Raw genomic sequence first — 24,657 nt, forward strand, 5'->3', positions numbered from 1 at the left:
GAATTCCAATAAAGTAACCCAGTACTGCAAACAAATTAAAGCACCGTTTAAAATGAAAATATATACACATTAAATTATTAAATTACATTCTCATACTTGTGAAATGGCACCAACATTGTGATCAGATCAAACACAAGCTGAGTTTATAAATGGGGTGAGTATTGTAGGAACATTTTGATTTAATTGCTGGAATCTACCTCCATATCGAGGGATCATTTACCACAACAGTGAAAGATAATGGGCGCGATTCTCCGCAAAGGCAGAGAGTCGTGAAGGCTGCCACGAAACCGGCCGTGTTTCACGGCAGCCTCCGCGCCCCCTCCCGGGACCCGATTCTGCTCCCCGGTCGGGGCTAGCATCGCGGCCCCGTGAACTCCGGCATCGCGGGCTTAACGAATTTCGCTAAGCCCGCGCGCCAAAGTTAGCGACGTCTGACGCATATGATGATGTCAGCCGCGCATGCTCGGATTGGACGACTCCAACCCGCGCATGCGCGGATGCCGTCATCCACGCATATGCGTCAGACCCGCGCATGCGCGGTCCGTAATGCCCCTCAGCCGCCCCGCGGACTTATCCTGTGGGGCGGCGGAGGGAGAAAGAGTGCGCGGGAATCGGACCCGCTGCCCGCGATCGGTGCCCACCGATCGCTGGCCCATGCCACCTTTGGCACGGCCGTGCCAATTGGTGGCATGGTTGTGCAGAACGGCACTTTGCAGCCGTTTTCACGAACTGGTATAGCAGGTGTATTAAAAATCGTGAAAACGGCCGTAAAGGCCTTGGAAATCGGCCCATCGGCCAGGGGAGAATCGCTGCTCGCCGTAAAAAAACGGCGAGCAGCGATTCGTGTCGGGAGGCGGGCGTGGGGGGGGGGGGGGGGGAATAGCGGAGGGCGTCGGACCAGCGTCGCCGTAAAAATTTGCGCCGCCCGCTATTCCCCGCCCCGTCGTGAGTGCGGAGAATCGCGCCCAATGTTAGCTTCCTTTAGTTCTGGTTATACAATTACAGGAAAACTTTGCAAAAGAGCTCCAGGCTCAGTAAATAATTAGATTAATGGTGCAAATTAAGGCGCATTGTTTTGGTGAGATGAAATTATAAACTGTACTCAATCAATTCTGCCCTAGGAATATTTGATATTGATTTTGAGTACAAAGAAGGATAATAAAACAATATTTAACGTTGATGAACATAAACTGAAACAGAATGCAAAACCAAACATTAGCTGCAAGTTTTATATTCTAACCATCAACCTTCTTGATTCTACTGACTGATTAAGCTCATGAAAAGTTAATAAAATCTGGAAGTCACAGTACTCAAGGAGAAAATTGGAACATTACCAGGCTGTATCTGTGTTTGGCCAATGAGATTAATTCTTGGTCTCCGGCAGTGCACATATTTAAGCCAATTGGAAGTAACTTTTTAACGGCAGCCACAATCAGGGAGGTCTGTATTGAGTAATAGTCACCTCTGCGCTTAATTTTTTTCCTTTCTTGGCCTTGCCCTTCAGCCTAAAATAAATTAAATTGTGCATGACAATGAGATATTTTGCATTAGTATTGCATATCAGCATAAATCTATTCAAAAACTGAGAACTTAAAATTAGGGCTAATACTATTCAGTGAGTAATATGTTCGGAAAACAGGAACATTGTGTGTTGTCAAACTGGCTTAGAGATGTACCCTGAGTTCTGAATTCCAGGAATTCATAAAATTCAAATTGTTTGTTGAAAATACAAATTCAACTTGTTCATTCACTTGAAGCAGAACCTGCTTCTCAAGGAATGGATTTGTTTGCTGCTTGTCCATCATCTTTCACAGATAGAACGATGAGGAAACACAAGTCCCTCCGAACTTACCCTTTCCTCGCCTGATGGTCAAGATAACGCAACGCAGCAGTAACCTATCAATTGAGCACCTATTCTTCATGAGCATGGTCAGACAGCAAATTCTGGCAAGACATTTGGCTCAAGGTGCTTTAGCATTGGATTTATTTGACAGTTACACCCACACCAGGTCACTGACATTGTCACCAGTGCCTTGCTAGGTTTGTTCCTTTCCTAAACCTGATACTGATTGTAATGCACCAAATGAAAGCAGCTGAATAAGTACAGGCCAGGGACGAAGCCTGCAATCTCTTGGTCTGCATGGATCACCGCAAGATCACTTGAGTCATCAAGCTATAAGCCTTATCTTACACAACAATGTTTTGGGAAGATTTCAAAACATCAGGCTGAATTTGAAAGCTTTCGTATTTTGTTTGTAACCGCGGAATGGTCAAGAAACAAAACGTCTCTTTGAGCCAGAGAGCTGTAAAAAGTCGCCTCTACATTACCGACGATGACATTTAATTGGTAATGGTTGATCATTCTGTAAATACAATTGTTGGGCTTGTCAGAATGAAGTGAGAGTACAACCTCTTAACAAACCAAAAGGGAACAGATCAAATTAATTGAGGACTGTGCAACTGACAGTCTGACTCACAAGGATCACTGCAAGATATTTAATTATGTATTTTGTATGAATTAAGTGAAATATCAATCACACAGAAATGATCTATCCATTAAAAAAACAAATTCAGTGGAACTTTTTTTCATCTAATTTCATCCGGTTAGAATGAAATATAAGGATAGTATTTCATCGATAATACTGTCAGACATACAAAACAGTATCAGAAATATAATCCGCAGAGCAACATAGCTCTAAACATATAGAAATATTACACACCAGCGCAAGTAACACAATGATGTTAACACAACTGTAATGTATTGGTAAGCTGTGCTTATGATAGGTTAGCTGCATACTAGCTTTTATCTTAATATTGCTGACTCATAGCTTATCTCAGTCTCTATTAGCTGAATTCTCTTGTTTCAGATCAGCCCTTGCCGCAGCTATCAGCACCCGCAACAACCTTATATAGAAACAAGTCCAATTGTGGAATTCATCAACCAATTAAAAATACATATTGCCACCTGACCACTTGGAAGGTTGCTTGAACAGAAGTTAATTCTGACACTAAGGCTGCTTTCTGGAAGCGGCCTATCTGAATGCCTGAGTACTGCAAAATAAATCAAAGAATGGTGCCTCAGACGGAAAAATCAGTTAAAATTGAGAAATGACTGGTGCTGGTCCAAACTGGTTGCGTATGCCAAAAAAATGGAACTCCGGTTTTACCGCTTTTTCCTTCTGGGGCAGTTTAGGAGGTCATTTGGCATATTGTTCCTGTGCTACATCTTTGCTGGAGTTATCCTGCTAATGCTACTCTCCTGGTTTTTCACTATAACATGTAACTTTTTCCCTTTCCCTTTTTTATCCAATTCCCTCTTGAAAGTTTCTGTTGAATCTGCTTCCATCACCCACTCAGGCATCGCATCCAAGATCATCCTAACTCTCCTCGTCTCACTTCTGGTTCTTTTGCAAATTGCCTTAGATCCTCTGCTTCCCAACCTTCCTGCCTACTGCTTCTCCAAATTTACTCCATCAAAAATTGCATCATTTAGTTTATATTGCCACTTATTACCCGTATGAAACTGTTACGCTTCATACTTCTGCCACGTATCTGCCCATTTCGTGGATCTCCTTAATTACATTGCAATTATCCTCATTGTTCCCTGCAGAGCTTTGGTAAAAAAATGCCAGGAAGTAGGACAAGCTGAACTGCTCTTGTAACAGGCTGTCAAAGCCATAATGGACTGAATGGCTTCCTTCTATGCTGGGATCATTTTATTATTCTGCGATTCTATGTAATGAGGTTCCTGCAATTCAGGACGCAAGTGCCTCTTTCGCCTAAGAAGAAACAGTTGAAGATGGATGTGGGGAGACAGTTACTTCAATTGCATTGACACCCTGTTCCCATCAGGTCAACTGAATTGAACCCGTTCCTCCAGCTTTTCTTTTTAGTGGTCTAGTCTCCCCTACTCTTGCTGGACTCTTAGAGCAGAATTCTCCCACCCCCCCCCCAAACCGGCGCGGCGAGATTCACGGCTGGCCGCTGGGAGAATCGCTGCTCGCCGTTTGTAACAGACGAGCGGTGATTCTCCGGCCCGGATGAGCAGAGCGGCCTGCCCAATACGACGGATTCCCGCCGGCGCCGTCCACACCTGCCCGCTGCCGGCTGAACAGCGCGGGAACGCTGGGAGGGGGGGGGGGGCTGTGGGAGGGGGATTCTTGCACCGGGGGGGAGCTCAAAAGGGGTCTGGCCCACGATCGGTGCCCACCGATCAGCGGGCCGGCGTCTCTGAAGGACGACCTCCTTTCCTCCGCCGCCCCGCAAGATCCATCCGACATCTTCTTGTGGGGCGGCCACGGGGAGGACGGCCACCGCGTATGCGCGGGTTAGCGACGGCCAACCTGCGCATGCACGGGTGACGTCATTTACGCGGCGCCACGGCCCGGTGCGCGTAAATGACGTGACGCTGCTCCTAGCCCCCCGGGGGTGGGAGAATAGGGGTGGGAGCGGCCTCCGATGCCGGAGTGAACACTCCGGTTTTTACTCCGGCGTCGGGACTTAGACTCCCGATGGGAGAATTGCGCCCACAAAGTCTCAACTGGATTTTCAAACTCACAATGATATCCACTGGAATCAGACTTGGAATCTGATAGATCACTTTCAGAATTCAAAGGAGAAAGCCCCCATCCACCAGGCTCGATGGGAAAAATTGCCTACTCCTGTTCCTAGTTCTTATGTTGTGTTCTTAAAACAATAGAAGGACACAGCAATCAGGTCACATGAGATCTCAAATTCTCTGTCACCCAGATGATGTGGTTCGATGGAATTTTCAGTATATCGTTGAACTAATATTTCCACTTGGGAACTGGACAATGACCCGCATCCTATTTTACTTTCACCATTTCTTCTCACTTTGAATAAAGGATGAACCCAGTATTTATTTTCTTCAATGGTATTTCCCAGCTTTAGAACATGTACTGTACACTATGCAATGTACATCATGGGTTGAATTCTCCGCTGTCGGGATGCTCCGTTCTGCCAGCAGCCCAGGGGTTTCCTGACATTGTGGGGCAGCCCCACAATGGGAAATCCCATTGACCAGCCGGCGAAACGGAAAATCCCAACAGCGTGTTGCACCAGAAATCTGGCAGGCCAGGATTGAGAAACCCGCCCATATGTTCTGGAAAAAATGAAGAACTGGTATTATCTACCACACCAGTTAGGTGATATTAGATGACATAAGCTCTTTTTTTGAAGAGGCAGACTCTGACATTTACCAGGGAGCAGTTCACAAACTGTAATAAACAAACCAGTGAGTTTTTATGCATTAATTCAATCTCAGGTTCCGGCAGCAGTAATAAACAAACTGCTTGAGTGAATCTACTAACTTTTAATTTGCTATCGATCTATTAGTTTCTATATAATTTGCATAAAAGCTACGCTTTGAAAGCTATATTGTTGTTTACAGCACATTCTTCTTGAGAGCTGTACAATTTGTGACAAGCAGAAGTAACCTTTTGCAGAGGTTTCAGACAATGAGCATAGCACAATTTTCAGGGACCGGCATGTGTTGTGAATTTAAAAAAATAACTGATGTTGCCAAGCCAGCTGAGGAGCTATTTGCATGATAACACAATCATGCACTCTGACCTTTTGGCCAACTTGTTTACACTGTTTTGAAGAGGAAAAATAAATACAAGAACGTTAGTGATAAGTTAAAACATTAAATGATTAAAACAGTTAATAGAAATACAATTCACACATTTTAACTTTATTATTGGTCTGTGTTAATGCAAAAAAGAGATTAAGAATGTTAAACTTGATAGTTCATTGTATATCAATTATTGTGCTATAAGTTGATGCAAAAGTTAGTGGGGTGAATTCTCCGCTGGCAGGATTCTCCGTTGCACTGGCTGCACACCCACGCCTGCAGGGTTCCTGGTGGCGTGGGGTGGCCACCATTGGCCGGTGGCGGGAACGGAGAATCCCGCTGCCGGCGAGGGCAGGATGCCGAGGAACACGCGGCTGGGTGACTGGAGAATCCAGCCCAATGGGTGGGACTCTATAAGTGCACAATTTATAATATCGGGGCTGGGGAATTTTCTGCTGGCATTTGCCGTAAGGTGAGGATGGCAACATCGACAGGAAATCCTGCGAGATCGCAGAAACAAGAATCTCGGCAAGTTCTACTTCTCAGGTGTTCCCCATCTCTCGCCTGTGAAATAATGAGGTTCCCATCATTTAAATAAATTAACCTGGACTCAAAGGGCTTCCCCACACTCTGATCCCCCAAGTAAGGAAATCCTCCCCAGGATCCTGTTTAATATCAGAGTTTGAGGCATCCTTTAAAAGGGGGCATTGATCTCTGTGAACCACCTCACCAGCATGATGGGCAGAACCAAACCTCCAGATTTTCTGCACACAGAGTACCAGAGAATCTGGAGAGAAAGCTTGGCTGTGCAGCTGGAGATCCGCATGCCAGTTTTCTCACCCAGCCAGCACTCCCACCCAGAGTTTCTCACTGGGGCGGCATTCTCCCCTACCCGGCGTGACGGAGGGTGCCGGCGTAGGGGAGTAGCGCCAACCACTCAGGGGTCGGGCCTCCCCAAAGGTGGGGAATTCTCCCCACCTTTGGGGCCAGCCCCGCGCCGGAGCTGTTGGCACCAGAAGGCTGGCGCAAAAAACCGGCGACCCCGGCAGCGGGGCTGGCCGAAAGGCTTTCGCCGGTCTGTGCATGTGCCGGCAGTGACGTCAGCGGCCAGCTGGCCGCTGACGTCACTGCCGGCGCATGCGCGATGCGGGGTTCTCTTCCACTTCCGCCATGGCGGAGGCCGTGGCGGCCGCGGAGGAAAATAGTGCAGCCAGGGCACTGGCCCGGAGTCTGAGCGGGGGCCCCCGATCGCGGGCCAGGCCACCGTGGGGGCACCCTCCGGGGTTCGATCGCCCCCCGCCCCCCCAGGACCCCGGGGGCCAGCTCGCGCCGTTGATCCCGCCGTTCCAGAGGTGGTTCAAACCTCGGCGGCGGGAGAGGCCTCCCAGCGGCGGGACTTCGGCCCATCCGGGCCGGAGAATCACCGCAGGGGCCTCTCCGATCGGAGTGGCGAGATTCCGCCGCCGCCACTTCCCGGGTGGCGGAGAATCTCTGCCACAGCGGGGGCGGAATTTTAGGCGGCCCCAGGCGATTCTCTGACCCTGCTGGGGGTCGGAGAATTTCGCCCCTGGTTACATTTCTGTGCCTAAAAGGTGAGATGTTAGCTTTTGTAAATTAAATTTTCCATTTTTGCGCCATCACTGTTTCTAGGTCAGGTGTTAGCAGAAAAAAAGCTCCGACAGCCACATGCCTTAACCCCAATCTCAAGCGAGTCTGAATTACTGGGGTGAATTCTCCATTGGCGGGATTCTCCATTCCGCCGGCAGCACACCCCCGTCTGCGGGTTTCCCGCGGCATAGGGTAGCTCCAATGGGAAATCTCATTGGCCAGTGGCGGAATGGAGAATCCCGCTGCCAGCAACGGCTCACGGCCGAGAAACATGTGGCTGGGGAGGCGTAGAATTCACCCCACTGTTGATTTTACCACTCAACCCGCCTGCTATCCTTAGAGCCTTTCTCAGTAAAATAGCCAATTTTGAATCAATTTGAATGACCAGACATCATTGGACTGAAATTGTCGAATTAGTGACAGAAAAGGCTTTCACACTGCCCATTTATAGATTTAGTCTCGGACCAACATTAAAAGGAAATATTGCTGAAAAGAGAGACATATTGCTGAAGCTTTACGTCTTGCACCCATCAGGACAAACACAGAATGCCAAATTTCAAATGATCAAAACAATTTACACAACAAGTTGGTTAACTGACAGGGTGGCAAATTGACTCTGATTGGTTGAGGCATTTTCATAGAGAAAGCAATGGAGAACTATGGGCTCCCAAGCTCTAAGGGGCTGGTTTAGCACAGGGCTAAAGAGCTGCTTTTAAAGCAGACCAAGGTAGGCCAACAGCACGGTTCAATTCCCGAACCAGCCTCTCCGAACAGGTGCCGGAATGTGGCGACTAGGGGCTTTTCACAGTAACTTCATTTGAAGCCTACTTCTGACAATAAGCGATTTTCATTTTTTTCATTTCATCTCCTTTTCTGCTGCAGTAGAAATTGTTGCGATCGTTTGATATTTGCCATTTTTGTGTTTGTCTTGATGAGTGTCTCTCTTTTCAGCAATATTCAAGCTCTGTATTACCAAGCAACTGTAAAAGGAACTGTACTTTTACTAATTACCTTCTGCTGCTCTGGCATAGAAAAAGCCAATTACTACCAATATTGATCACCGATCTCTGAATGACAGAACAATAGGCTGCCCTGATGAACATCTAACAGGCAACTTCTATTAATTTTGGTTTATAAACACAAACATTTGTTCTACAAAAATGTAGAAACATATTTTTATATCCTTTAAAATTTGATTTAACTTATTTAATTTATTATCCATACACATTTATTGGGCAGGAGGCGGCAAGCTGTTCGCTGATAGCGGGATTCTCTGTTCCCGTTGCTTATCAATGGGATTTCCCATTTAAGTTACCCCACGCTGCGGAGAAACCCACGGGCGAGGTACACTGCTGGTGGGAACAGGGAATCTCACCGCCAGCGAATCCGTCCATTATCAGTAAAAGGAGAAAATCACAATTTTAATTCAGTAAAGGTTCAGTCAACACGCAACCCTACGAAGTAAGTTTCCCATTAACAAATGAAGGAAGCAACATTCTCTTCAGAACCCCAAACCTCATTTTGATGCTAATTTATGATCTCCTGATTAATATTCTGCACACTAAATGAATACAGATAATGCTGATATTTTTCTTTTTTAAGATTTGATTGAACTTTCTTCCAGTCTGCACCAAAGGTATTAATTCATGCTGAGATAAGGCTGGATGGATACCTGCAGCTCACTGTACAAAGCTAAGGAACTGGTTTCCCCACACGAGCTCTATGAATACGGATGGCTGTTCACACATGGAGGGTGATTGGATATCTGATCCTGTACTGATCCCATGTTCGCAAATACACTTTCCAATAGGGCCACTAGATAGCAATCAGAACTGGTAATCCTAATTTTTTTCCCTTCCTTGCTTGAGGATTATGCCCAACTGCGATGTCCCAAATACTGCCTTATCTACATGGGCAACACAGGCCAAATTTTTCCATTGGGGGAATGCTGCCCCCTACCCCCCCATCCCCCCAGCTGGGTTTTGGTACATCACTTAAGAAGCCAAAGTTTTAAAAATCCTATTCAACCGTAAATTGAACAATAATTAAATTGCTTGTGCAGGCTTGGTAGTTCAATGCACCATGTAGGGACGCTCGTGTCCCCCTAAACCCCCATACACACACACAGCGTATTTTGTGGCAGGGGTGGCGGCTTTGCCTTTCACCATGTGACGGGATCTGCCGTTTCCACCGATGTCAATGGGTTTTTCCATGGTGTGTGCTGTCCACCACCAGGGAACCCGCGACGGAGGGTCACCATTAGTGGGATCGGAGGATCTTGCCAGAGGGAAGGGCCAGAAAACTTCAGCCCCAGTATCAAACTGAGGTTCTTAAGAGAATGTTGCTTCCTTCATTTTTGTTTGCCTTTATCCTGCCAATGTTTGTATTAATATTATCAAGTCATTAATGTACCTGCTATTATGACATAGAACAATTAGTGCACATCAAAGTTTTGACCGGAGTAGGTCATGGTAACATAACAAGGCGTACTCTGCTAGAAGAGAATTTCCAATCACATTACCTCAGTTATACTTAACTCAATTGTCTATTGTTTGGCAACTATATTGTGACATTTAAAAAATGAATCTGAGAAATAAGTACTGTATGAGATCCAGTATATATAGCATGCAAGTTAAAGGACACATTACTGACGTTTACCTTGGACATCTTGCTCTTATTATCTGCAATCAGGAAGGCCATGTTGTTGATTTCATTCTGAACCACAAAGTTCTGTTCCTCTCGTTTGAAATTCTGTAAAACAGATATTTTATAGAAATAAACATAAAGTGCTCAGTAAATTTACACACTATCCCTCAATTTGACAACACTATCTATTAGCTGTGGATGTTTTTGAATAGATAATCTCACAATACTTACTGGGCTCTGTCCAGTAACCTCATTTAATAATTGGTTCATGAGGAGTTCTATGCGCTGTCCTTTGGGTCTAGCTGTCTTGAATCATTTATAACTACAACCTGCTCACACCGGTGGCGGAATTCTCCCATCAGGAGGCAAACAGCCGACGCCGGAGTGAAACCCGGAGTGTTTCACTCCAGCGTCGGAGGCCGTTCCTCGCCCCCTATTCTCCCCCCCCAGGGGGCTAAGAGCGGCGGCGCGTGAATCTCGGGCGCCGGGCCTTGACGCTTGCGTCAAAGCGGCGTGCCGGGAATGACGAGGTCGGCGACGCCTACGTGACGTCAGCTGCTCATGCGCAGGTTGGCCGGCGCCAACCCGCGCATGGCGGTTGCCGTCTTCCCCTCCGCTGCCCCGCAAGACATGGCGGCTTGATCTTGCGGGGCGACGGAGGGAAAAGAGTGCGACTTTTAGAGACGCCGGCCCGACGATCGGTGGGCACCGATCACGGGCCAGACATCTCCTGAGCTCGCCCGTGGTGCTCGATCCTCCCTCCGCCCCCCCACAGGCCCCACACACAGAGGTTGCGCGCTGTTCACGCTGGCAGCGACCAGGTGTGGTTGGCATCGGCGTGAACCGGTTGGGCTCGGCAGGCCATTCAGCCCATCTAGGCCGGAGAATCGCCGGTCGCCGTGAGAAACGGCGAGCGGCGATTCTCCAAGCGGCCTGTCGAAAAACGTGACACGCCATTTGGGGGGGTGGGGGGTGAGGGGAAGAGGAGAATCGCAAGGGGTGCCAGGGCGGCGTGGCGTGATTTGGTGCCCCGGTCTTGTGCACAGGACAAGCTGGGGGAGATGGTGGCATTATAATAATGTCATGGGACTAGCAGTCCAGAGGCCCAGGTTAATGCTCTGGACACGTGGGTTCAAATCCCAGAAGCAGGTGGCATTTAAAATTCAATCACAAAATCTGGAATTGGGCCCATGAAAACTTCATTGGTTGTAATAAAAGCCCACCTGCCCTACTGATGTCAATGTCCTTTAGGGAAGGAAATCTACCATCTATACCTGGTCTAGCCTACATGTGACTCTAGATTCACGGCAATGTTTCGACTGTTCACTGCCCTCTGAAAGGACGGCAAGCTGCCCAGTTCAAGGGTAATTAGGGATGGGGAACAAATGCTTGCCTTGCCAGTAATGCCCACATCACATGAAAGAATACATTTTTTAAAAAAGCAATCTACCTAAATGATCATAGTCTCCTCTTTAAGAAATATGCTCCTCCAAAGGTCTTTGGCAGATTACAGTCCATAACATATCTGAGGAACATATTAAAATCTAAATTCGGCAAATACAGCAGAAATCTGTGGAGAAAATTCCCAGCGAAAGTCAATGGAATTATTGCTGATTTGTTACATTTTCCATCCCACCCATGGCAGGACTGGAAAATCCCAGCCAGCGTTTCAGTTCAATGTCCTTTCATCGGAGCAAAGAGGCCACAGTGTGCAGAAAGTAGGCTGTCAATTTGCACAGTGGACGTGGGTGGTGGGAAGGCACAGCAGTTTAACAAACCCTGGAATTGTAGTAAAAGAAAGACCACAAGAAGCAGGACACTGAAATGTCAACTGGGTGCATCAAAGAGCAGCTTTAATAAAACTTAATGCTCTGATACTTGGAAACTCTTCTCGAAAGTGAAGAATTGTTTCATTTTGAATATGCTTAAGTTTGTTTTGCGATGACTTTGCAAATTAATTCCTTACGTGTGATTTACACCACAAAATGAAAACCTCAGCCACCATGTGGAAGAGTTCATCTGCATCTGTATCTGGTTCCTTCAGCCATCTTGCCCTGAAAGAAGAAAACATGGTAGTTGGAACAGACTGTTTCCATCCTTGTAATAACCTGCACGGAGAACACGGGACTGGCTTGATTGTTTTCCCCGTGGCTCAAGGGGTATAAGCTCACCCGCTAACTACGGGGCTATTACCATGTGTATAGAAGGTCGAGCAGATAGGAACTGACCGAAAGAGAGAGGACCCAGTGAGGTCTAACTGGGCCCCTTTGTAAATAGTACCTATTATAAATAAATGTCTCCTTTATGTTACTCATCTGACTACTTTCGCTTTTATTAAAATCCTGATGCTAAAAGACTCCAAATTTCTAAAAATGACAACCAAATAACTGAGAAAAACAAATTCAGTTTTAATTAATTGATTGATTGTTTTGATTTATTGTCACATGTACCGAAGTTCAGTGAAAAGTATTTTTCTGCAGCCGAGGAAGGTACACAGTACGTACATAGTAGACACAAGAATAATCAACAGGAAACATTGACAAATGGTACATCGACAAAACAGTGATTGGTTACAGTCTGGAACAAGGGGCCAAACAAAGCAAATACATGAGCAAGAGCAGCATAGATCATTGTGAATAGTGTTCTTGCAGGGAACAGATTCCCGTATCAGCCTCCCCTGCAGAGGCGCTGGAATGTGGCGACTGGGGGCTTTTCACAGTAACTTCATTTGAAGCCTACTCGTGACAATAAGCGATTTTCATTTCATTTCATTTTTCTTTTCATTTCAGCCCAAGGGGGAGTCATTGAGGAGTCTTGTAGCTGTGGGGAAGAAGCTGTTCCTATGTCTAGATGTGCGGGTCTTCAGACTTCTGTACCTTCTGCCTGATGGAAGGGTCTGGAAGAAGGCAATGCCTGGGTGGGAGGGGTCTCTGATAATGCTGTCTGCCTCCCTGAGGCAGCAGGAGGTGTAGACAGAATCAATGGAAGGATGGCAAGCTTGTGTGATGCTTTGGGCTGAGTTCACCACAGTCTGCAGTTTCTTACAATCTTGGACTGAGAAGTTGCCATACCAGGCTGTGATGCAGCCGGATAGGATGCTCTCTATCGCACATCTGTAGACGTTTGTGAGAGTCGATACAGACATGCCAAATTTCTTTAGCTTCCGCAGGAAGTAGACACGTTGTTGGGCTTTCTTGACTGTTGCATCAACGTGAGTGGACCAGGACAGACTGTTGGTGATGGTGACCCCCAGGAACTTAAAGCAATCGGTCATCTCCACTTCGGAGCCATCTTAGCATTTATATAAACCAAAAATGATATGTTGAATAATGCAGGGCTGCAAATTCAGTTTTTGCAGCTCAGTAAAAGCAAAATTAATTTTCTACTCCTACATCACTCCATTTACTGTGATATGCACGTACCACATAGGAGCAGAGGTAGGCCATTTGGCCCCTCGAGGTTGCTGACATGCAGTAAAATCATGGCTGATTTGTTTATGCTTCAAAAGTCACATTCCCATCTACCCCCAATAATCCTTGAACACACATAGAACTATTTTGTTGCAATAACTATTTTTCATTTGCTTATGATTCTCTTCATTCTAGAAGGGCTTTCCCTAATAATAATAATAATCTTTATTGTCATAAATAGCCTCAGATTAACACTGCAATGAAGTTACTGTGAAAAACTCCTAGTCGCCACACTCCGGCACCTTCTCGGGTACACAGAGGGAGAATTCAGAGGGTGGGATTCTATGATCCTGAGGCTAAGTGTTGACGCTGTTGTAGACACCGTCGCGTTTCTCGATAGAGTCAACATGGCCTCAGGAGCAGCAATTCTGACCTCTACAGGGGCCAGCACAGCACAGAAGTGAGCCACGCCGCTCCAGGTGCCGTTCCTCAGATGGGCGCCGTAGCTCTGCGCATTTGCAGTGGGACCGGCGGCAACGCGCGCATGCGCAGAGGGACTGGCGTGATTGAAGCGCATGTGCAGTGGCTCCCTTCTCCGCGCCAGCCCCGATGCAACATGGCATATGGCTAAGGGCCGGTGTGGAATAAATGAGGCCCCCAGCCCAAGATGCCTGCCCGCCGATCGGTAGGCCCCGATCGCGGGCCAGGTCACAGCGGAGGCCCCCCGCCCCCACCCCACCAGCCACCCCCAGATGCATCCACGCCGAGGTCCCACCGGGTCGCAAATTGTTGGGGGGGGGGGGCCCTGTAGAGTGGCCCCCGACCAACGCCGCGCTGTCCCCGATTCTCCGCTCTCCGGAGAATTGGCGAATCGGCATCGGGGCGGCATGGCGCGATTCGCGCAGATCCTGCCGATTCTCCGGCCCGGCCCCGGGCTGAGAGAATCCCGCCCAGAATGTCCAAATTACTTAATAGTCGTGAAGGTTCTAGAGAGGGGTTGATTACGCTCCACTACTGAACCCAAGTGGTCATCATCTGGGCCTCATCACTGGATGCCAGGAGAATACTTGACCATAATAAGTCACTGATCCTGCTATCCCCACCTATGGTGAGTGAAATCTTTTACAATCACGTAAAATCTGCTGTATTGACCATCTATTATTATTTAGGTTTATTAATAACGTGTTGTAATAACATAGAAATATAGAAAATAGTAGAAGTAGGCTATTTGGCCCGATGAGCCTGCTCCGCCATTTGTTATGATAAATGGCTGATCATCCAACTCAGTCACCTGTTTCTTCTTGAGCCCCTTATGCTTTGAACTCCTTAGTCCCTCTTTCTGGAAAACATACAAAGTTTTGGCCACAATTGTATTCTGTGGTAGTGAATTCCATCAGCTCGCCACTCTCTGGATGAAGGAATTTCTATTAATTCCAGTCCTAACTGGTTTCTCCCGCATCATTAAACTGTGACCTCTGGTTCTGGACTCCCCTGCAATTTGGAACATCTTTCCTGCAAATACCCTGTTTAGTCGTGTTAGAATTTTATAGGTTTCTATGAGAACCCCCCTCATTCTTTGAAACTCCTGCAAACATGATCCTAACCGACTCAATCTCTCCTCATATGTCAGTCCCGCCATCCCACTGATCAGTCTGGTAAACCTTCACTGCACTCCCTCTATAGCAAGAGCAATCTAGCTCAGATAAAGAGAGAATTGTACACAATATTCCAGGTGTGACCTCATTAAAGTTCTGTATAATTATAGCAAAGCATCCCTGTCCACCTCCCCATCTGTTGCAAATATCCCTTTAACCTGTTTTTTGTCTGAAATATATCTATCTCCTTCTTGAAACCATTTAATGACGGAGATTCCACCCCACTATGGGGCAGCGAGTTCCACAAATTCACCACCTCTGCGAAAAGTAGTTCCTCCTCATCTCAGCTCCAAATCTACCGTCTACATGTAGGGAGGTGGATTTGAGTCCTGGAGGAAATCAGCCACGATCTATTTGAATGGCGGAGCAGGCTTGAAGGGCTGATTTGCCTGCTTTTGCTCCTAATTCCGATGTTCTTATGCTCCTTCTCTTTGTTTTCTCTCTGCCGACCAGTATTCTATCCATCTCAATATATCCCAATCCTATGCGCGTTAATTTTACATGCCAATCTCTTATATGGGACTTTGTCGAAACCTCCTGAAAGTCCAAATAACCAGCTCAGTGTTTTATGTGGTCAGCACGGTGGCTCAGTGGTCAGCGCTGCTGCCTCACGGTGCCGAGGACCCAGGTTAGATTCCGGCCATGGGTCACTGTCCGTGTGTGGAGTTTGCACATTCTTCCCGTGTCTGCGTATTACTCATCCCCACAACCCAAAATGGTGTGCAGGGTAGGTGAATTACCCCTAAATTGGAAAAAAAAAATTGGGCACTTTAAATTTATTTAAAAAAAGAAAAGAGGAAGTGAAAGTACTCAGTTACTTTGATGTGTTGAGGATCTGTCAATCATAGCAAGAATGTTTAAAAACATTGTGGCTAGCATCAAAGCAGAGTACTTGAAATGCATTCAAGCCTTAAGGGAAAGATAAATAAACAATCTCCTAAAACAGCTGTGTCTGAACCATTAAGCTGTTAATCACAGGCTAGTGAATGTTATTGCCCTGTGAAATTGAATGGATGTTTTGCATTTCAAAGGTGTCAGAGAATTTGAAGCCATTTCAAGTCTTATGGGCTTTCCAGGAAGCCTCTGATACTTGTAACAGCTGATGATTTAAAGGACTTTGTCTGAGGCAGCGGATGTTAGGAAAGCGAAAGTGTTTTAGCATTGATTCTTCACTGAACTGCCTGCACTGCTCTTTAGCTGTCAGGCAGTGCCATTCAGGCTGAGGAGGCCACTTCAGAGTTAACCAGGTCAAACCAGGAGGATGCGGTTCAGCAGAGAGGTGCCTGAGATCACCGTACCAAGGGTGATCTGAAGGTTGCCCAGACTGGAAGGGACAGGCCAGACATGGGACCTCTATCCTGGGCGGGAGGGTCCCAGGGTGAAGCCCTCATCCACCGCCCAAGCCCACCCAACCCCTAGGATAGTTGGGGGAATCACCCCTCTTGAGCTTGGTAGTGGCAGAGGGGAACATAAGCTATGGGCTGACCCCCTTGACCCCAGGGTCCAACATGCCAGATTCGGGTATCACTGCCAGGGCACAGGTGCCATGGTTCCGGGGGCAGTGCACCATTGACAGTGCCAGGCTCTGGTCTGAAGGGAGGTGGCTAATAGGGATGATTGAGAGGTTGGGTGGGGGGGCGTTCAGGTAACCCGCATGCATGCATGGTGTGGGGGGAGGGGGTGGTGACCTGTTATTCCCCTGGTGGGGGGGAAGATTTCCCTCCTTGATGAGGGTTTGGGGCTGTCCTCCTGGTCAGCAGGGTGCTCAGATTTATGTTTTGGGGAGGAGGGGGCTTGCCGCCGGACTTTGGGATCATGCTGCCCATTCAATATGGCAGCCCATACTGAAATTTTGAGGGAATCCGGCGAGATCTTCACCATGCATAAATTTGAATGTTTAATGAGTGTGACTCTCAACTGAGCCCTGTTTCTAGTGCCAGTGGAGACCAGTCCCATTCCCACTGTCGGGAGCACTTAGTTTCCGGAATCCCAGCCAATATCTTGAGCTAACGTGTGACATTAAAATAATCAATTTTGACTTGTAAAATATGTCTGTTGCTGAAATCTTATATTTTGGGATATAATTGGTTCCCAGGAAGACCATAAGAAACAGTTTAGGACATTCAGCCCTTTGAGCCTGCTCCACCATTCAATAGGATCATGGCTGCTCCGACATTTCTCACTTTCCTGTCCTTTCCTCGTAACCCTAGATTCCCTTACTGGTCAAGAATCTATCTATCGCAGCCTTAAATATACACAAGGACTCTGCCCCCACAGCTCTCTGTGGCAAAGATTTCCAAAGGCTCAACCTTCTGAGAGAAGAAATTCCTTCTCATCTCAGTCTTAATTGGGCACCCCTGTATTCTGAGACTATGCCCTCTGGTCCTGGACTTTCAAGTGAGGGGAAAGATCCTCTTAGCATTTACCCTGTCAAGCCTCTTAGGAATCCTGGGTGTTTCAATGAGATCACCTCTCATTCTTCTAAATTCCAATGAGTGGAGTCCCAACCTTTTTTAAAAAAATTATTTTTATTCAAATTTTCACAAAAAAGAAAATAGTAACAGAAAATTCTAAGAACAAAAAGAACAAACCCCCCCCCCCCCCCCCGATATATACAAAAGAGAAACAATAAATAAACACCCGTCGTTGGCAAAGATTCAACCCAAAACATAAACAAAGAGACCCCCCCCCCCCCCCCTCGGGTTGCTGCTGCTGCTGACCTTTTGATTTTACCGTTCTGCCAGGAGATCTAGGAATGGTTGCCATCTCCTGAAAAATCGCTGCACTGACCCCCCTTAGGGCAAATTTCACCCTCTCCAATTTAATAAACCCCGCCATATCATTGACCCAGGCCTCCACGCTTGGGGGCCTCGCATCCTTCCACTGAAGAAGAATCCTCCGCTGGGCTACGAGGGACACAAAGGCCGGAATGCTGGCCTCTTTCATTGCTGCACTCCCGGCTCCACTGCAACCCCAAATATTGCGAGTCCCCAGCCTGGATTGACCCTGGATCCTACCACCCTCGATACCGTCCTTGCTACACCCTTCCAAAATTCCCCCAGCGCTGGGCATGCCCAGAACATATGGACATGGTTTGCTGGGCCCCCAGGGCACCTAATACACCTGTCCTCGCTCCCAAAAAACCGACTCATCCTTTTCTCGGTCATATGAGCCCTGTGCAGTACCTTAAACTGTATGAGGCTAAGCCTCGCACAAGAAGAGGAGGAGTTCACCCATTCCAGGGCATCCGCCCATGTCCCCTCCTCAATCTCCTCACCCAGCTCCTCTTCCCATTTACCCTTCAGCTCCTCCACCGAGGCTTCGTCTACCTCCTGCATCACCTGGTACGCTTCCGGGATCCTCCCCTCTCCAACCCACACCCCCGAGAGCACCCTGTCCTGAACCCCACGTGGCGGCAGCAGAGGAAACCCCGCCTCCTGCCGCCTGCCAAACGCCCTTACTTGCATGTACCTAAAGGTGTTCCCCGGGGGGAGCCCAAACTTCCCCTTCCAGCTCACCAAGGCTCGCAAACTTCCCATCTATGAACAGGTCCCCCAGTCTGCTGACACCTGCCCTGTGCCAACTCAGGAACCCGCCATCAATTCTCCCCGGAACAAACCGGTGGTTCCCCCATATCGGGGACACCATCGAGGCCCCCAACTCCCCCCTGTGCCGCCTCCATTGCCCCCAAATCTTGAGGATAGCCGCCACCACCGGGCTCATGGTATACCTCGTCGTTGGAGGGAGCGCTTCCAGGCTCGTGCCCACGCAGGATGCCATCTCCATCCTCTTCCATGCTGCCCCCTCCCCGTCCATTACCCACTTACGCACCATCGCTGCGTTGGCAGCCCAATAATACCCACAGAGGTTGGGCAGCGCCAGCCCCCTCCATCCCTGCCCCTCTCGGGCAGCACGGTGGTGCAGTGGGTTAGCCCTGCAGTCTCATGGCGCCGAGGTCCCAGGTTCGATCCCGGCTCTGGGTCACTGTCCGTGTGGAGTTTGCACATTCTCCCCGTGTTTGCGTGGGTTTTCCCCCCCACAACCCAAAGATGTGCGGGGTAGGTGGATTGGCCACGCTAAATTGCCCCTTAATTGGAAAAAAAAATTGGGTACTCTAAATTTTTTTTTTTTTTTTAAATCCCTGCCCCTCTCCAGACACACCCTTCTCACCCTCGGGGTCCCGTGCGCCCACACAAATCCCGTAACGCTCCTGTTAACCCGCCTGAAAAAGGCATTCGGGATAAGGATGGGGAAGTACTGGAACAGGAACAGAACCCTCGGGAGCACCGTCATCTTGACTGACTGCACCCTCCCCGCCAGAGACAGCGGCAGCATGTCCCAACTCTTAAACTCCTCCTCCATTTGCTCCACCAGCCTTTTGAGGTTAAGCTTATGCAAGGCCCCCCAGCTCCTGGCCACCTGAACCCCCAACTACCTGAAGCTCCTCTCCGCCGTTTCAGCGGGAGCCTCCCAATCCCCCCTTCCTGGTCCCCCGGGTGGACCACAAACAGCTCACTTTTCCCAAAGTTAAGCTTATACCCTGAGAAATCCCCAAATTCCCGGAGAATCCCCATCACCACCGGCATTCCCTCCACCGGGTCCGCCACATACAACAAAAGGTCGTCCGCTTAGAGCGACACTCGGTGCTCCTCCCCACCCCGGACCAGCCTCCTCCAATCCCCCGACTCCCTCAGCGCCATAGCCAGGGGTTCAATTGCCAGCGCTAAAAGTAGGGGGGACAGGGGACACCCCTGCCTTGTCCCTCGATACAATCGAAGATACTCCGACCTCCTCTTATTCATGGCCACACTCGCCATCGGGGCCTCATACAACAGCCTCGCCCAACTGACAAACCCCTCCCCAAACCCGAACCTTTCCAGCACCTCCCACAAGTACCCCCACTCGACCCTATCAAAGGCCTTCTCTGCATCTAGCGCCACCACTATCTCTGCCTCCCCTTCCACCGCCGGCATCATTATAACATTCAAGAGCCTCCGTTTATTAGTGTTCAGCTGCCTCCCTTTCACAAACCCCGTTTGATCCTCGTGAATAACCTGCGGCACACAGTCCTCAATCCTCGTGGCTAAGATCTTTGCCAACAACTTGGCGTCCACATTCAAGAGTGAGATCAGCCTAGATGACCCACACTGCAGGGGATCCTTGTCTCACTTAAGAATCAAGGTCAGTGCCCGAGACATCGTCGGGGGCAAAGCCCTCCCCCCCCTTGCCTCGTTAAAGTTCCTAACCAACAGGGGGCCCAGCAGGTCTGCATACGTCTTGTAAAATTGAACCGGGAACCCATCTGGCCCCGGCGCCTTCCCCGACTGCATGTTCCCTATTCCTTTGACCAGCTCCTCGAGCTCAACTGGCACCCCCAGACCCTCCACCCGTCCCTCCTCCACCCTCGGAAATCTCAGCCAGTCTAAAAAGCGCCCCATCCCCCCCTCCTCCGCCGGAGGTTCGGACCGATATAGTCTCTCATAAAAGTCCCTGAAGACCCCATTAATGTCTACCCCCCTCCGCACCACATTTCCTCCCTGATCCTTAACACCCCCAATCTCCCTGGCCGCATCCCGCTTACAGAGCTGGTGTACCAGCATCCTGCTCGCCTTCTCGCCATACTCGTACACCGTGCCCTGAGCCTGTCTCCATTGAGCCTCCGCCTTTCTGGTGGTCAACAAGTCGAACTCAGCACGAAGGCTGCGCCGCTCCCTCAGCAATCCCTCCTCCAGGGCCTCCGCGTACCTCCAGTCCACTGTCACCATCTCCCTCACCAATCTCTCCCTTTCTCTCTGCTCCCCTCTCTCCCTGTGGGCCCGAATGGAGATTAACTCTCCCCGAACCACCGCCTTCAGCGCCTCCCAGACCGTCCCCACTCGGACCTCCCCATTGTCATTGGCCTCCAGGTACCTCTCAATACATCCTCGGACCCGCCCACCCACCGCCAGCAGCCCCACCTCCAAGCGCAACAATGGGCGCTGGTCCCTCTCCTCCCCCAGCTCGAGGTCCACCCAATGCGGGGCATGGTCCGAAATGGCTATCGCCGAGTACTCAGCGTCTACTACCCTCACAATCAGCGCCCTACTCAAAACAAAAAAATCGATCCGGGAGTAGGCCTTATGCACATGGGAGAAGTATGAAAATTCACTGGCCCTCGGTCTCGCAAACCTCCATGGATCCACCCCTCCCATCTGGTCCATAAACCACCTCAGCAGGCCTCCTACCCGTCCTGGAACTGGATTGATCCAGTGGCGCATCCAGCACCGTGTTGAAATCCCCCCCCATTATCAGGCCCCCCGCCTCCAAATCTGGAATCCGGCCCAACATGCGCCGCATGAAACCCGCATCATCCCAATTCGGGGCGTATACATTGACCAGCACCACCTGCTCCCCTTGCAGCTTGCCGCTCACCATCACGTACCTCCCGCCGCTGTCTGCCACCACAGTCGACACCTCAAACGACACCCTCTTCCCCAGCAGGATCGCCACCCCCTGGTTTTTTGCATCCAGCCCCGAATGAAACGCTTGGCCCACCCAACCCTTCCTCAACCTGACCTGATCCGCCACCTTCAGGTGCGTTTCCTGAAGCATAGCCACGTCCGCCTTCAGCCCCCTCAGGTGCGCGAACACGCGGGACCGTTTAACCGGCCCATTCAGTCCCCTCACATTCCAGGTGATCAGCCGGATCGGAGGGCCACCTGCCCCCCCTCCCCCGTCGACTAGCCATCACCCTTCCGTAGTCCGCCACGTGCCCACGCCCCCCGCTCAGCCCGTTCCCCACAGCGACAGACCGCCATCCCGACCCCCTCTGCACGCTCCAGCTCCTTCTTGGCCATTCCAGCAGCAACCCGGTATCCCCCCCCCCCCCCCCACCCCACCCCCAAAGCTAGGGCCCCCCTAGCTGCGTAACTCCAGTCATTGTACTTCTGTAAGTCAGCCGACTCCTGCTGACCCCGGCTGCTCCCACCACCCCAATTACCCTCCCCAGTGACACACACCCATTCCCCCAATGCCGACCCCGCCCCCTGCCTCTCCAGCGCGGGAGAAAATCTTGTGCCCCCATTCCAAGCCCCGCCCCCCGACCCAAAACGTGGGAAGACAGGCACATAACCCAACAGGGCCGCGAACCCCACCCAAACCCGCAACCAATGAAATAATAAAAATCCCAACATGATATGATAAAACACCCAAGTAAACAGATAACAGTCCCGAAATGTAGACTAGAAAAAACAGAACAGCAAAAAAAAACATCGTCCAATAGAACCAAAAAGAAAAAAGCAAAAGGATATCAAGGACGACAAAGCCTCCGGGCTGTGTACAATGTTCCCCAGCCCCCAGTCTTCTCAAGTTCAGCTTCTCTGCCTGGACAAAAGTCCAGGCCTCCTCCGGGGAGTCAAAATAAAGTTGGCGGTCTTTATAAGTGACCCACAGGCGTGCCGGCTGCAACAGGCCAAACCTGACCCCCTTCTTGTGGAGCACTGCCTTCGCCCGGTTAAACCCAGCCCTTCTCTTCGCCACCTCCGCACTCCAGTCCTGGTAGATTCTGATCTCCGTATTCTCCCACTTGCTGCTACTCTCCCTCTTCGCCCAACGAAGCACGTTGAAAGCGGACCAGCACCGCCCTGGGGGGCTCGTTCGGCCTGGGTTTCCGCAGCATCACCCGATGGGCACCCTCCAGCTCCAGGGGTCCTCGGAATGACCCCACGCCCATCAGCGAGTTCAGCATCAGGACCACGTAGGCCCCCAGATCCGAACCTTCCAGCCCCTCCGGGAGGCCCAAAATCCGCAGATTCTTCCGGCGGGAGCGATTCTCCATCTCCTCCATCTTTGCCAACCATTTCTTGTGAAGCGCCTCGTGCGACTCCACCTTCACCGCCAGGCCCAGGAGTTTGTCCTCGTTCTCCGAAGCCTTCTGCTGCAGCTCCCGAATCTCCGCAGCCTGAGCCGTCTGAGTCTCCCCGAGCCTGTCCGGCGATGCCCTCAACGGCTCCAGGATCTCAGCCTTTAGTTCCTGGAAAGAGCGCAGCAGCAGCTCCTGCTGTTCCCTCGCCCACTGCTGCCACGCTGCCGGTTCCCCGCCCGCCGCCATCTTGTCCTTTCTGCCTCGCACCTTCTTCTTCTGCAAAGTTGATTTTCTGGTCGCTCCACTTCTAGTCCAGCCCATCCACTAGCCGCCAAGCACAGAGGCTGCGTTCCCACCCAGGGAAAAGTCGAATCAGTGCCGTTGCGGGCCCTTAAAAGAGCCCGAAAGTCCAAAAAATAGCGGGAGCCACGAACGTGCAGCTTAGCACTGCATTGCCGCAACCGGAAGTCCTGGAATCCCAACCTGTTTAACTTTTGCTCATACGACAATCCCTCCCTAATGAGGATCATCCTTGTGAAACGTCTTTGAACTGCCTCCAATGAAATAATACATTTCCTTAAATAAGAGGACCAAAGCTGCTTACAGTAAACAGGTAAGTATTGTTCTGATTGAACTGCTTTATTATCTTTGATAAATCGAATGTCAGACCAGCACTTGACTCCTGGCATGATGACACATTCCTGTCTTGGATCAATATTACTGCCCTCTGCCCCCCTGGTCTTCCACTCTTCACTGCCCTGGGACTTGGGCCGTAGCTTTCATCCCACAGTTTTAGCATTCCTCTTTCCCAGCCTTGTCCAACCTTTCTCCACACGCACCAACTTATTCAGCTCTCTTTTCTGGAGTTGCAGGAATCTAGATGCGAGTCAGGAGCCCAGCCCGAAATAGGCTTGGCAACAACGTACTGATGTAAAAGGAGTAAAAGGTTTGGGGAGGAGACGATCGGGGGTTCCAGGGTGGGGCAGAGACCAGGATTTCAAATAAAGGGGGTTAAGAGCGAGCAGAAAGAAACACAAGTCTTAGAGATGAAAAAGAACAGAGGAATGGGTAAAAAAAAGCACATTCAAATGGAAACAAGTGCCCATTCACCAAGATGGACCATACACATTCAGCAAAGTGGACTGTACCCATTCATCAAGGTAGACTGTATCCATTCACCAAGATGGACTGTATACATTCACTAAGATGGACTGTACCCATTCACCAAGGTGGACTGTACCAATCACCAAAGTTGACTGTCCCCATTAATCAAGATGGACAGTACCCATTACCAAGGTGGACTGTACTCATTCACCAAGATGGACTGTACCCATTCACCAAGATGGACTGTACCCATTACCAAGGTGGACTGTACTCATTCACCAAGGTGGACTGTACCCATTCACCAAGGTGGACTGTACCCATTCACCAAGGTGGACTGTACCCATTCACCAAGGTGGACTGTACCCATTCACCAAGGTGGACTGTACTCATTCACCAAGGTGGACTGTACCCATTCACCAAGGTGGACTGTATCCATTCACCAAGGTGGACTGTACCCATTCACCAAGGTGGACTGTACTCATTCACCAAGGTGGACTGTACCCATTCACCAAGGTGGACTGTACCCATTCACCAAGATGGACTGTACCCATTCACCAAGATGGGCTGTACCCATTCACCAAGGTGGACTGTACCCATTCACCAAGGTGGACTGTACCCATTCACCAAGATGGACTGTACCCATTCACCAAGGTGGACTGTACCCATTCACCAAGGTGGACTGTACCCATTCACCAAGATGGACTGTACCCATTCACCAAGGTGGACTGTACCCATTCACCAAGGTGGACTGTACTCATTCACCAAGATGGACTGTACCCATTCACCAAGGTGGACTGT

At 49.6% G+C, this 24,657-nt stretch overlaps 1 protein-coding gene across 1 annotated transcript in view; it reads right to left on the reverse strand.

Annotated features, from left to right (window-relative positions):
• The window catches only part of ryr3 (ryanodine receptor 3), a 500,545-nt gene that overhangs the window by 101,446 nt on the left and 374,442 nt on the right, over window positions 1–24,657 (reverse strand). Inside the window, 3 exon segments of the mRNA XM_038785757.1 lie at window positions 1,335–1,505; window positions 9,860–9,952; window positions 11,814–11,901. Of these exon segments, the coding sequence (XP_038641685.1) occupies window positions 1,335–1,505; window positions 9,860–9,952; window positions 11,814–11,901 (352 nt within the window).

This window comes from Scyliorhinus canicula, chromosome 2, assembly GCF_902713615.1.
Source record: "Scyliorhinus canicula chromosome 2, sScyCan1.1, whole genome shotgun sequence".
Taxonomy (NCBI): domain Eukaryota; kingdom Metazoa; phylum Chordata; class Chondrichthyes; order Carcharhiniformes; family Scyliorhinidae; genus Scyliorhinus; species Scyliorhinus canicula.